Source organism: Cylas formicarius, unplaced genomic scaffold (assembly GCF_029955315.1).
Source record: "Cylas formicarius isolate icCylForm1 unplaced genomic scaffold, icCylForm1.1 PGA_scaffold_6__28_contigs__length_40554024, whole genome shotgun sequence".
Classification (NCBI taxonomy): Eukaryota; Metazoa; Arthropoda; class Insecta; order Coleoptera; family Brentidae; genus Cylas; species Cylas formicarius.
The window spans coordinates 10,884,203-10,899,363 of NW_026844347.1; the positions used below are offsets into that span (position 1 = coordinate 10,884,203).

At 34.5% G+C, this 15,161-nt stretch overlaps 1 protein-coding gene across 5 annotated transcripts in view; it reads right to left on the minus strand.

Moving 5' to 3' along the window:
- Positions 1-15,161, minus strand: part of LOC132702983 (E3 ubiquitin-protein ligase HECW2) — a 153,853-nt gene that overhangs the window by 79,304 nt on the left and 59,388 nt on the right. For 4 of the 5 annotated variants that reach the window (XM_060671949.1, XM_060671948.1, XM_060671952.1 and 1 more), the window contains 4 exons: positions 8,678-8,776; positions 5,086-5,631; positions 2,232-2,724; positions 1,717-2,177 (listed from right to left, as the gene is read on the minus strand). In XM_060671949.1, the coding sequence (XP_060527932.1) occupies positions 1,717-2,177; positions 2,232-2,724; positions 5,086-5,631; positions 8,678-8,776 (1,599 nt within the window). Of the gene's footprint in view, positions 1-1,716; positions 2,178-2,231; positions 2,725-5,085; positions 5,632-8,677; positions 8,777-10,807; positions 11,222-15,161 lie in introns of those variants that run through there. The other variant, XM_060671951.1, reaches the window with a different exon arrangement.

The following is a 15,161-nucleotide window of genomic DNA, read 5'->3' on the forward strand; positions in this document are numbered from 1 at the left end:
TGGAATATTCCTGGATTTTACGACTGCAGGTGGTTAGTTAATGGGCACCTAAATTTTATTAATAATTTTATTTTTTTATATTTGACTTTACAATTATTTTTTCCATGGACGGTACGTCATTTTTTAAGATTGCGATGCAGTTTCTTCTGGTGAAATTTTGGTTGCTTCAATGTTTTTATATGAGGGTAAGTCAAAATTATATTTTTAGTCTTAAGTTTAAAACACCCTGTGAAAAATGTAAGCAAATGAATCTTGTTCAAACGGACTTTCTTGTTTCCTTTATCAGCTGCATTTGAAAACATTTTTTATTTCAGACACTTAAAGTTGTCATTAGAACACTGAAAATTAAAACCTATTCTTGAGGAATGGCTTCTTATTCTTCATTTAATGTTAACCTGAGCTGTGCTACAGTTGTAGGTTTATTGGGACGCGTCTTTTCAATGCATCCCAAAAATTCATTTACTATCTGACATTATATTGCATGAGTATAAACTTTTCTCCAATGAAAGGGGCAAATGCAGTGGTTAACACCATGTGAATTAAGATTTTAGTCACTGTCAACATAATCTAAGAAAGTGACGTCTAGCGAACTTGAGTATTTTGCGCTGACCGATTTCATTGAAAACCATGTTTGAACAAGGTTATTAGGGGGATCTTAATATTAAATCAAGGTTAAGGCAATTTTTAGCAATTAATCATGTACTGCAATTAACATACTCTTAAAATAGGTAAAGCCGTAATGCTCTCTAATTCCAAGAGTGCACTCCAGAGTCTGACGTCTACTAACTTTAATGCAAAACGAGTAGAATAGTTTTAGGACTTAAAAATGGATTAAAAATTTTGCCTCACCAAGGGTTCCGAATATTTCTTTGCTTGCGAAATTGTGGATAGTCTGGTCAATCTGGCTAGGGAGATGGAGTCGTTGGATGTAAAACCACAGTTTACTGAATTTTTTAGAGAATGGATTACTCGAAAGGAAAAATCTATAAAAGCTTTGATAAGCACCCTCCGGATAAACCCTGCTTTCGTGAAATAACTACTCTGTGTTGATTAAGTTAATTAATGTGAGGGCCAATGCGGAGAAGTGAATAATCTCAGCCATATATTAATTGGTTGTGTGGGGCAATGACTTAAGACCTGATTAATGCTTACGTCCCCTCCCCCATTTTCCTGCCACCTGTTTTATTTTACCCATGTAATTCGGTACTTACTGCTAAGGCTACATGTAGCTTTGTTAGTTCATGTGCTTTGAACTTGTAGTGTGACCTATAAATTACTTTACATTATGTGCTTTGCTGTGCATGAAACTAAAGTTTTGTTCTTTTGTTTTCTTTTGTTTTGTTTGTTCTTTGGATTTTAGGAAGATGCTTCGGCGGATGTGGGCGATGAGGGTTTTTTGGCGTACTTTTTGCACAGGATATTTTAACGTTAGGACTAAAAACACCATTTTGACTTACCCCGGTATATAAACGCTAAAGCAATCAAAATTTTACCAGAAGGAACTGCATCTGAATTGACCTATAGTTCAGCGAAAGAAAAATAATCATGCTATGCTATACTAAAAAAATGTAGGGTCCGTCCCTTTTTGTCGGTGAGTTTATTAGAGACAAAACAAATAAAAAAGAAAACAGTAACGCAAAAAAAATGAAATCTATATTTAGAAAAAAGTTGACATTTCAAAGACGACGCGTGGTACTTTTGGTAAGTAATACTTACATGGTGGCAAAGGTTCTTCGTTGCCATTCAGCACTTCAGACAGAGCGAAGTTTCGATGTTTCCTTTCGGGTATCGAGGGCAGGCCCGTAGTAGACAACCTTTGCAAAGGCAACGTCATATACGCGCTCGTTTCGCCATTGACTCTAGATCTTAGCGTAGGCCTGGACATGTCCTTACTTTTTAGCTCGGATATGGCGATTAAACTAATTTGGGGTAAGGCCTCTTCGGAACTGCTACACTGCGAGCCTTCCAAAGTTCCTAAAGGCCTTATATCGGCCTGTTTAACTTCCGGCGGCGGCAACACCTCGACGCCACCCAAATCCGGAGGGTCGGTCGATTTGAGGGTCGGAGGGCGAAGTTCCGCAGATTTGTTTTTACGCGAATGGTGAGTTGGTGTCGGTGGACAGACAGGGGCACCGCTACATATACCAGCCACGCGACATAATTCCCTCGGATGCGGCCTAAATTTTGAATGTTTTTTTTTAAACGAGCACAAAAGGCGGATATTAATTTACCTGACGATATCCTTAATTTCTTTTTTTCCTTTAATTTGACGAACAGGGGTATGAGTCCCTATCGCTTCCCCGTTTGATTCGTGCTTTCGAAACGAACCCTGTCTGGTCAAAGGTTTATGAGGTTTACTAGCTAAATCGCTATTAATCTCTCCGTCTACCACGTCGGTAGAACTACCGCTGCTTTGCGTCGAACTGCTATTATTACTTTCTAAACTTTGATGAGCATTTATAGGACTAGATTCTAAATTTTTACTTAATACCGTTCTAATGTAATTATCACAACCGATGAGTTTCTTGCCGTTTTCGGCGAGAGACGCTTTTAGTTTTTGGACTGGCGCGTTAGAAGGCAAATCGGCGTAAGACGTCGATGCCTGCGAAGAAGAACTGCATTCCTCGTCCGTGTCTATTAATTCAAACGTGAACGTGTCTTCCAAGGTTTGAGGCTTTTTCGGTTTATATTCTCGCTGTACGACCGGTGGATTAAAACGTGAACCTAAAAAAAAATGGTCTAAATTGTTTAATAGTAATGCAAGCCCCCTTTTTTTTTCGAGGTATGTGAAACAATTTCCGCTATCTGGAAAATCTAAATGCCAGAATTTAAAAGAGTCCAGGAGAGAATAGTCCAGCACATGATAGTCGATTTACAAGGGTTTATCAGTACAGAGATGTATTTTATTTTAGTAGTCTCCATAGAAATTTTCAAATCATTTACGCTTTGCCATTAGTCAGGTTATTATCATTATTTGTTATACTTAGACTGTGGGTTGAATCAAATTTCGACGACGCGATGAAAGCGTCCTTAAGTATGTACTGCAATCATTATACAAGTATATGAAGGTAACATTTATATAATATTTATCTTTCTTATCAGACAATTGCCGATAGTTTGCACGTACATTAATTTTAAAAAACCGTTTGAAAAGACATTAGTCACCGGTTTATTGTAACTAATAATTTATATTTTTAAATGCAAAATTTGTGTGTACGTCTTCTGAAGTCGTCAGAGGGCATGAAAGCTGCCATTGGGAGGACAGCGGAGTTGGCTAGCATCGCCGGACTAGCGTCGATTCCTCGATAATGATTCACTAGAAAGGAAGGAAGGAAGTGACAAAGGCATAATTAAACTGTTTTTTTGGAGGTGGTGGTGATGCAGAGTGGATTTGCAGGGAAGTGTATGCAAAAAGTAATCAGTTTCCGTCACTTGAATTTTTGCAACAGAAATTAAAAAAAAAAGATTTAAATTTAAAAATATTGACACGCGTAGTTTCATTAAAAAGATCCCAGGATTGGTGGAATGAAGACAAAAATATTTAACTCAAATTCACCAATTTGAATGAAAATGGAAACATTCGACAAACTTCGGAAACAGCTATGGGTTATCACCAGTCATCGCCAATATATTTTATGCGAAATTCATCTAAAACCAAAATTATGGAAACGCTATGTTGATGATACTTGTGTTATTTGACTTTATGGTAAAAAATCCCAACTAGATTTTCTTAGCCAGTTAAACTCTATACACCCTAACATACTTTTTACCATTCAATTAGAAAATAATAATAATCTGCCATTCTTAGATATTATTATTAATAGAAAATCAGAAAATCAGAAAATACTTTAATGTCACATCACCATCCGGCCCAAAAAACATCTGTTATTAACGCTCTTGTTTACAGAACCGCCGCAAAACTATCCCAACCGGAGTCACTAAACTCAGAATCAAAACAAGAAACCGTTCAAACAAAATGAGTCTGAAAGCAACCCCACACTTGCCACTGTTGTCCTTCCTTAAATTGAAAACATCACTGACCATATATCAAAAATACTTAAGTCAAAACCAGATTCTCCACTAACCAAAAATTTCTCGTCTGTCAAAGAGAAAATATGACAAATTCAAACATTTAGTTTGAGATACCAGGAGTTTACAGCATTTCATGCATATGCGGCAAAGAATACATTGGAGAAACAGGACGAAAAATACAAACTAGGTTCAAAGATTATGAAAGAGCCTTAAGACTACGCAAATAAACTCATCGGCAGCTGCCGAACACAATCACAAAAACGGACATAATTTTTTATCCGAAGAAATTTTTTATAAATTTGAACGTTTTTGGACCTTTTAAGCAAAAGTTGTAGAGGAATAGATCTTTGCTAATTTTTTCTAAATTGGTGAATCAGGTTTTAAAATATGGACAGTTGAAAATTGACATTTTTCTACTTTAAAATCAAGACGGCTTACCATTTAATGTTCTCATCTAACCGTAATTTTACTTTTATTTGACATTTATGTTAAAATTTAGTGCTCCCATTTACCTTCTAGATATATACATTTCTTAAAAGAAGACAAGTGGTAAAACTAGTTTCAACCTTATATTTCTTAAGAACTTTTGATCTGTGGTCAGTGATGTTTTTAATGTAAGAAAGGAAACTGTGGTTTTCGGACTCATTGTCTTTGGAAGATTGCGGTGAAATGTATTTTGTGAGAGAACTCCCCCCCACAAACAATATATTAGCAGGTACAGAATAGAATGCGAGTTAGTTTCATTTAAGCTCTGAAGAAGTTCGACTCAACAGCAACCGACGCAGGAGGAATCCAAAAGTTTTGCAAATAGCAAAATTTTCATTGTTCGTTTTTTTTGCACCTGGGTGTATCTTGTATTAATTGTTACGTTATTTAATCAAATGGTATACCAACTTGTATAAGTAGTTTAAACGGGACCGCGCATTAATTAATCACCCTGTATAAACATTTAAACTTTCCATGTCGCTGGTACCCACAGTACATAAGAAACCTTGTCCAACTGTCTCAAAAACATTGTGCCTCAAATTAAATTTCCATACGATCCAGACTTACCCACGGCGTGTGACCTCTTAAGCGGTCTATGCAACTTTCTAGGCGGTAAAGGTGGCGCCTCGTCCGTCACTCCGTTCGCGCTATCTAGGCTTTTGCTCTCTTCGTCAGGCGACGACGAGCTACAGGACGTCCAAATTTGATAGTATTCTTTACCCAGTCCGTTCGATGTGTCGCCAGAACTACGCTCTTTACACCAGTCTACCGTATCGAAATGGAATCCGTTAATAGGCGACCTGTTCCCCATTCCCGATGTTTGCGGCTTGGTCATGTCCAAATCCTCGGTAGATGTTGACGTTTTGAACGAATCCAAAGTTTCGAGGGAGTTTGACTTTTTTAACGCGCGGCTGAACTCCAAATGGGCACCCGGAACGGCGGTCTCGTCTTCGAACGCGTCGTTCTCGATCCCATTGCATCCGCTTTCGCCTTTGCTTTTAGCGGTTTTCTTCAGTTTGCCCAGACGGTGTTTTATAATAAGCGGATCGGACTGCGCCAAATACTCTAACGATGCCGCGTCGTAATAGCGAAAGCAAAGCAATTTATCGCAATCTGAAAATAGAAAATTTGTTAGTATATTCCAATATTACAATACATTTTTGAAATATACGCATATACACTGAATAGGGGACAAGCCTAAAAACTATTTGTACTTTGGATAGATATTATTAGCAAAAACGAGGGGTAAACCGCAGAGCTATGCATGCCGTAATTCCTTTTTTACGGAAAATTCCTCGTAATTCCACGTTATTCCAGGAAACTCTTCTAAAATTCTTTGTGTTTTGTTAAACACATTAATTATTATATTAAACGAATAAGGAACAAAAATATGGTATTAGTATAATTTTTTACTTAGGCACCTACAATTTAAAATGACATGACAAGATTTAACGTGGTAAAATAATGGTAATGGCACGTAACATGTAACGAGTCAGTGGGAAAAGTCATCGTTACAACATAAAAATGTTTCAGAAATCTGTCACTAGAGGACACTTTACCTGGAACATTTTTTTTACTTTCCCTGCATTTTATTTATTTAGATTGATATGGCAAAATAGAACAGATTGCCTTAAGCGGAATCACAAATCCTCAAAAATTGTTACTGTTGTTTTAAGTCGATAAGTGTTATCGATTTTTTATTCTCGGCTCGAATTTTACCTCTAAATGTGATTTCACATAACAGGACTTAATAGAATTTGAAAAAGTTTCTATTAAAAGAGCTTATTATCCAACTGCTACTGTGATGGTCCATCAGTAATATTTAAATAATGAATATCGCGATTTGCATTCTTGCTAGTGACAGATTTCTGAAACAAATTCTAAAGAAATTTTTAAGATTTTTATACTATAAAAAACATGGAATTTTTACAATAACAAAACATATTTGACATACCATATCAAACTTTACTTCAAGAATTTCGTTATGAAACGCTAGAATCAAGGCAGAAGATAGATATCTACATTAACGTTCTTTTATAAATTAGGTCATTCTAAAATTGATTGTTCTTTTCTCCTAAGTAGCACAAGTTTCAAGTGTAAATCCTATTCCACAAATAGAAGGAGCGAACAGTCTAAAAAACGAAATGGACATTTTTAATTGTACTTCTGCCGATTCATTTAAAAACCACTTGAAAAAATTTGGATTTAGAATCTAAAGTATTGTATTCAGTATTATCTGTAAATTTCACTTCGATGAGTATGTATTTGCTTATGGGCTGGTGTTTTTTTTTGTGTTTGTAATCTGACATTGGGCTGTGAAGTCTGTTGATTGCAATTAAATAAATAAATACAGTCGTATTTTCAAAATTGAATTTGAGTATATGTGGGGTAAGCGATATTTTACAATCGTATCTATTATATGTCATTATGTCCATGGCATAGTAAACATTTTTTTTTTGGTCCAGCGATTTACTAAAACGGTATGTTTTATCGAAAGAAATGTAGTTTAACTTTTTTGTTTAGAAATGATGACCCTACCATAACTTAAAAAAACTAACGGCGTGAAGTGAAAAAATATTTTTTCTACTCCCGACTGTAAAATACCTAATTACGCACCGATCTAGCGTGCGGGAAGCGTCGGTTTCGTTTCCCACGAATCAGAGCCACTTCGGACATTTCCGGGATTTTACCGCACGGGTTTGGGAGCAATCGGATGTTTTCGCAGATATTTCCCACGCTTTGGATTTTGACGTTTGTCAATTCTGACAGCCATGTCAGTGAATGTATTCGAGTTGTTTGTGGAAAATGTACCCAAAAACTAACGGTCGTAGAAAAAGTACAGTATGCAACACAACAAATGCCGTTTACCGCACTTGTTGCATAATATACTATTATTGCATGAAATAGCGAGCAACTAGCACCTTCTACATATTATATGAAAAAATGTCATGTCATGAAAGACTATCTGAGTCATAAGGAAATAAGTTCTGGAAAAGAAAATCTAACTAAAAGATATTTTATCTTTATTTTAAAATGGACTAAAAAAATAATATTAATATGCCATAGGCATAAAATAATGACAAATATTAAATAATAAATATCTCCTTGCTCTAATTATATGTGCTAATTCAACACACATTTGAATAGTGATTGAGGGTATAAGTATAATGTTCCACTTGGTTGATTCACTCAACGAAACAATCGAATAAATAATAAGAAACCATGGTTAGGTATAAGGTTAACGATTTTTCATTTTGGCAGAACCTAAAAAGCATGACATGATATGGGGAAATCAGTTAAGTGTGTTTATATAGCGGTATAGACTATCCTGGACAAAAATATCTTAGTCTAGGTGAGGTGTAACGATTTTACTCCATTTATATGAAATTTGCATATCAGAAGGACACATACGAAGGTACTTGCATTAAGCGTCTACAGTAAACGCGACTTTTCAACTTTTAATACGTCGAAAATGTGACTTTTTGATCATCAAAATAACCAATAACGTTGCACTACATGGTTCCGAGTAAATTGTTAAATATCGATTTTGGACAATATTAACCGCAGATATGTAATTTTTAAAAACCATAAAGTCAAGTAATATAAGATTAATATCGTGTGTTATACCGATGATGCTGTACTAATTCCAGAAAACGAAGATGATCTACAGCGCCTTTTATACCAACTAAACCGCACAGTACAATTTATTCAACAAGGAAATAAATTCAAATATCTGGATACAGAGATCTCAAGCCATGGAGATGTGGAGGCAGAGGTTAGGAAGCAATGAGAGTAGCAGGATGCCTGAATGTGTGGCGCAACAAAAATTTACTGCAGAAACGACACCAGAGACAATAGCTGGGAAAAGGTTACTCGAGAAAGTAACCTGTAAGGAACATGTGTAGGATATAAAAAAAATAATGAATGAGTAGAAGTAGAATAGAAGACAGAAGATTATGAAAAATCGCCAGAGATAAATCACCAGTGGGGCAAAAGTACGAAAGATATACAGGAGATTCGCCTAAAATAAAGGAAGAAGAACAAGAACAAAAAATATATCCAATTTGTGACCATGAACTTCCCTTACATCCCGCGCTTTTTATATAAAAATATAACTTACGCAATTTTATTTCAAGTATGTTATAGAAACCAAACTTACCATTGTCATGGGAGCTCGGGACATCTAATAGCCACATGATCGTTTCTTCCCCACTGTTGATCAATTGTTTCCCCAAACACTCACTGACATCGGAGCTTTCTGTAAAAAAAAACATTTAAATACATACAAATATTTATTTAATTAGTTTTAACAGTTTATGATATATTTTAATGACATAAAAAATTTAAAACGCATAAAGTAAATGTTATAAATATATTTATAAATAGTAATTAAAGCAGCGCATTTAAGACGTCAATCGCACGATTTATCGACTTTAAGTAAAAAGGAATATGGTGGTATGCGGATATGCAACAACAATCTCACTTAAAAATCAATTAAATATATTAGTTTTCCATAACCAAACCTTTGTTTCATTAATACGGGGGAAATTATACGTTTGGTTTAAATAGAAGATAGTTTAAATCTGTTGTAGGATATATGAATCATCGTTCAAGAATTTATATACAGGGAAATCCGTAATGGAGATGGAATCAATCGAGGAACTTGTGTTAATTTGAAAAAAAATCAATCATTCATGTCTTTGTTTCACTATAGTTTTGGTATAAAAATGAGAACTTAAAAAATAAATATTTTATTTAGATCTTAATATATTTTTCTACTCCCGTCTGTAAAATACCTAATTACGCACCGATCTAGCGTGCGGGAAGCGTCGCTTTACCCCGTCAGTTTCGTTTCCCACGAGTCCGAGCCACTTCGGACATTTCCGGGATTTTACCGCACGGGATTGGGAGCAATCGGATGTTTTCGGAGATATTTCCCACACTTTGAATTTTGACGTTTGTCAATTGTGACAGTCATGTCAGTGAATGTATTCGTGTTTTGCGAAAATGTACCCAAAAACTAACGGTCGTAGAAAAAGCACTCGTTGCATAATATACTATTCCTTACATAGAGCCAAAAAGTGGTGGACCTACCAAGATAGGAGGATTACTCTACAGCAAAGTAAGTCGAAACTACCTGAGCACGAATACATTAGCTGAGTGACCTGTTCCATGACCATGACTTACAAAGGTACTGGCAAAAATCTACTGAAACAGCCATGACTAAAATATCGGAAAAATCAGAAGTGACTAGCGACTGTGCACTTGATCTATCTTAGAGAAGAGAGGAAAAATGTATTTGAATACGGAAAGTGTAAAAAAAATTAGTAATAGTAAACTAGTAACTTTTTAGGTCTAAGGAAGTAAATTATTTATTGTTGGAGCTTTATAAGTAATGCATTTTTTTGAAAAATTTTTTTCGTTTTAGGAATATTATGTTTACCACACCATCTAAACTCTAAAGGTTGTTTTTGTTTTGTAGGAATATAGCTTAATTTAAAAAACGGGCGCTTCGAGGTAAAATAGAATAGGGGTCTCTAAGAGGTTTTCGCATGGTGAATTATATTCTCATAACTAAACGCCACATGTCATATTGTAATGAGAATGTCATATTGTAATATTTTTCGCAAAGTGCATCGCATTTTTATATTTTTCATTATAGATTCTATGATACTTTTAAGCTGAATCACAAAGACTAACAAATCGTTTATATAGACCGGGAACCAAATTGGTACAATCACCGTTCCTTAAGGTATTCCAAACTCGACTTTACTCTTTGAACTTGTGGCAGCTTACACCTGCAGCTTCCGCATTCTGTCGCCCAAATAACTTTCGAACAAAGGTCAAAAATTTATTGGGAACAGTTAGTGCACAAAAACTGTCTGAGTTGGTCAACTTTGATAGCTCACATTTTTTATAAACTAATTGTTACGAAGAATTATCAAAACGCGAAGATTTTGAAATTTGGTATTAATCGAGACATAAATTTTAAGTAAATTAAATTTAATTAAGTAAAAAAGTAAATTTCACGCCAAAACCGTTTGAAAACAGAAATGTTACTAGTTTTATTAGAGATGTCAATCCAGAGAATTTTCATTGATTTGCATGTAGGTGCTTATGGGAAGAAGATTTTCTATAAAATACATGGCTCGTCATGACAAGCTCTCAAAAAAAAAATGAGGAATAAAAACACTCCCTACTATTATACACCACATTACAAGAAAAAATACCTAATTTAAACTGATAAATTTAAACAATGTAAGAATAGAAAGCGATAAATTACTATTACCTTCGAAGAAAATGATTGAGGTCGCACTGTCAACCTGGCAGATTGTGCGCGTATCACCACAATTCACAAGGAAAGTGTCAAAATACCCGTAACCGAAACGGGCTTGTGACTAACAATCGGGCCGACACCGAAAAAGACAGTGAAACTGCTGACTAACACGCACATTTTTCATCTGATCGTGCACTTTTCAGAATAGGTCGCATACCATTGATATATTTATTGTTCCTTCCGGTCGTGGCGGGCACGCAGTCAGGTGGTCAGGTACCAAACCGGACGTAACGCAGGTCCGGCTTAAATAATTCCGACACAAATTTAATGCCTAAATAAATTACCCCAATTAAAAGTTTCCATACAACCGAGGAAGTGCAACTTCGGGATTTAAATAACCGAAGTGTTTCTTAAATCACGTGTAATGTTCAAATACAACAATTGTAAAATGGAAATTGAAATAAATAAATTTGCTCCGGTTTTAATTTTTTGTTATATTTTTTTTGTGAATAGCAAAGTACAGTATTTTGGTATTACATACATATGTATGTAACGTGTGTTAATAACACAAATTAGTAGTTAAAAAAATAATATGGCAAAAATCCGGATCCTCTATAATTTATATATATATATATATATATATATATATATATATATATATATATATATATATATATATATATATATATATATATATATATATATATATATATATATATATATATATAATGGTTCTGTGCGGAATACGTATCGCGCACTATGTCCATTTTATCATCGACAAAATCGTCCATCAGAGCAGTTAATTCGATTAACGTTTTCGCACCACGTTTACTCTTATTGATAACTCGCATCCCCAGAGACGCCGTACGGTGCGTACAGAAGAAGCTATTGCTGCTGTAGAGTGTAGCATCCGCATCGAGCACAAGAATTGGATCTGTGTCCATCCACTTTATGGAAGATTTTGCGGAAGAATCTTGGTTTACGTGCTTACAAAATCCAACTCGTGCAAGAATTGAAGCCAAACGATCAAGTAAGGCGTAGATTCGTCGAATGGGCTCAAAATGAGATTGCCGTTGTTCCCGATTTTCATAAGCGAATTTTGTTTAGCGATGAAGCGCACTTCTGGTTGAATGGCTCCGTCAACAAACAAAACTGCCGCATTTGGAGCGAAGCTAATCCTCAAGTGTATGTCGAAACACCGTTCCATCCAGAAAAACTGACTGTTTGGTGTGCTTTATGGGCTGGTGGAATCATTGGTCCGTACTTCTTCAAAAACGATGATGGCCAGAAGGTTACAGTCCAATGGTGATCGGTATAGAGCTATGATTACTAACTCTTTCATTCCTGAATTGAATAACCATGATGTCCAGGAGATGTCGTTTCAACAAGACGGCGCAACATGTCACACAGCTCTGTGCCACAATCAATTTATTGAAAGACACGTTTGGTGACCACCTAATTTCACGTTTTGGACCTGTGAATTGGCCTCCAAGATCTTCTGATTTAACACCGCTAGACTGCTTTCTACATTGGTCTATGCGGATAAGCCACAAACGCTTGACCATTTGGAAGACAACATTCGCAGTGTTATTGCCGATATACGGCCACAAATGTTGGAAAAAGTCATCGAAAATTGGACGTCCAGATTGGACTACATCCGTGCCAGCCGTGGCGGACATATGCCAGAAATCATATTTAAAATGTAATGCCACAAGATTATCTTTCGGATAAATAAAATTCATGTCAATCGAATAATCCATCGTTGTTTTATTGCAACTTAAAGTTCTAAACATAGAAAAAAACACCCCTTATATAAATAATTCAGGAAACAAATCAGAAAATGCAACAACAAAGATTATTTCACTTTATTGATGTATTAAATATCACCTTGTTGTTGACGGTCAACAGCTGCTTAAGTAATGCCAACATGGGCTAATCTCTGAGAGACCCAAAGAAATATGAATGTGGCCGGAATTGAACAAATAAAAGTAAATTTATTTTTTTTTATTCTATTTTTGGAAACGTCCTTAACCTTGTCTACAATTTATCCAACATAACCAAACTAATAATACTGGACGCTGCAGTTGCATTAAAAAAATATCTTAAAAACATCCTTTTAATTATCTACTGTTCAGTAGGTTCAAAGTTAACTATTTAAAACGTTTTCTTATTCTTATTCTTTTTTTTTATTTAAACTATTTATTTTTATTAATTGTAGCATCTTATCAAATTAATCCAATCCAGAAAAAAATAAAAAGTGACACAAGGAAAGTCCCTTTTTTAGCCTAAATAATATATGGTTACTGGATTGCCCCACTTCTTTGTAACACTTCGTTATAACTGAAATGACCATCCAATAAACTTGACATTTAATGACTGAAGAAGCTAGATAATCTAATAGACGCTCTGCAATTTAAACTATCTAAACCCAAATTTGCAGCGATTAATTGAGGCATTTAAAGTCTAATAAAAGTGCAAAAAAACACCCGAAGAGAAACGCGAACGAGTAAGTATATAAATAATGAAGAAACTATCTAGGGAAGTCTTTAAGGAAATAAAAACACGTTAATGTAAGAAAAATATTTAGCTTTTTTCTTGTTGCTGCTGTAGAGTTTTTGAAAATTAATAAAATCAACAAAAAATATTAAAATAATTGTGTCTACTCCCTACTCTAAAATGCTCAATTGTGCACTAATCAGGAGTGCGCGAGGTGTAATTTTTGGATGTCAGTGTCGGTACCCATGGTCGACAGCCACTTCGGACATTTCGAGTACTTTAGTCATGGGCTTTGAAGCAATCAGATGTGTTCGGCAAATTTTATCCATGCTATTTGATGAATGAATGTATTCGTACCGCTTTAAACACTATGGCTTCATAAAAATTCGCTTTATTCATGCCAAATCTAACTCGTAACTAACTGACTAAATATTAGTACAAAGCTCGGGATCTCATTAAGACTGACGTATAAACAAAAGGATTATAAAAGGGAAACATATTTTTATTCTTTTTTCTTTATATTTTTTTGGATGAATTTAAGTAAGTGCTAAAAGGTAACAAAGACGTTAAAATATTTGGTTGACGCCCTTTGGTTCTGCAGTTGATCAACAAAATGGTCCTTTGAGAAGGATAGAAAAAATCTAAGCAAAGCAAAAAAAAAATCGGGGAGAATAGATTCTCCGATTCGACGGGTTTCATCACATTTAACAGACAAAATCCCGCCGTCTCAGCGAGGCACACACCAAGTAAAAAAAGATTATAAACCGGATATAAAGCAGAGGTGGATTTAAGGATGACGATGGCGTTTGCGTTTGCGAGAATCCGTCAAGAAAATAAACAAAAGTTATTATGCTTTGTCAAATAAGTTACTTGTGAACCACGAAAATACGATAAATAAACAAGAAACCGTCCAGGACAAGGAAGACCCTTCCGGTCAATACAACGTGGCCGTCAGGTACCGAAACGGATTAGAAACCGTAACAGAAATTTTAAGTCAATAAATTATATTTTTACAATTCCGACCGATGCAGAATAAATATTTAGCTACGGCCCGATTTATAAATAAATAATTGTAAATCATCTCAATATACGTTACACGAAGGAAAATACTATACTATAACATTCATGTCATATTTTTTATTATTTTTTAGTTCATGTATTGTAAAATACGTCATTACTTCAGAATCTATTCCAATGAGGCCAGTTAAACTAACAACATTAACCAATTCAAAAATAAGAACAAATTAAACTAAAAATAATTAGATAATTAAATTAAAAATATATAGAAAATGTATAAATGTTAAAATTAATTTTGGAATAATAATAAATTGTGATTGAATTAACTTTTATATTGTTGTTCTCACAGCGAATTTCGAACAAGTACATGACTATTTCCAAACTATGTGACAATTCTTAACTTCTATATTTTTCCTTGGATAAGAATTGCTCAACGGTGTTGTTAATTCCAACCTATTTTTTCTAAAAAATTGTGAAGTATTACCCTGTATATTTTAATATCTACAAAGAAAAAAATATATTTCAATCTGATAATGTTAAATAATTTTTATTATTAGTTTAATCGAAAAATTACGAGATGAATTTGTTTTTTGTTTACAGTTTGGTACAAACTTTAAAAGTTCACAAAAAGACCATTAAAGTGTTCGAACATACCACAATAAAATAAAGCTTTTTCGAAACGACTTTGACAGTAGATTAGAACAACTTGGTTCCGGAACATAATTTAAAACTATTAACTAACTAATAAACTAAAACTATTACTATATTAGCTACTAACAAAAACTAAAAATATGCTTTAATAATTTAAATATAAGCTAAAATAAACGGTCTATTTTATTTTGGTGTAGGTACG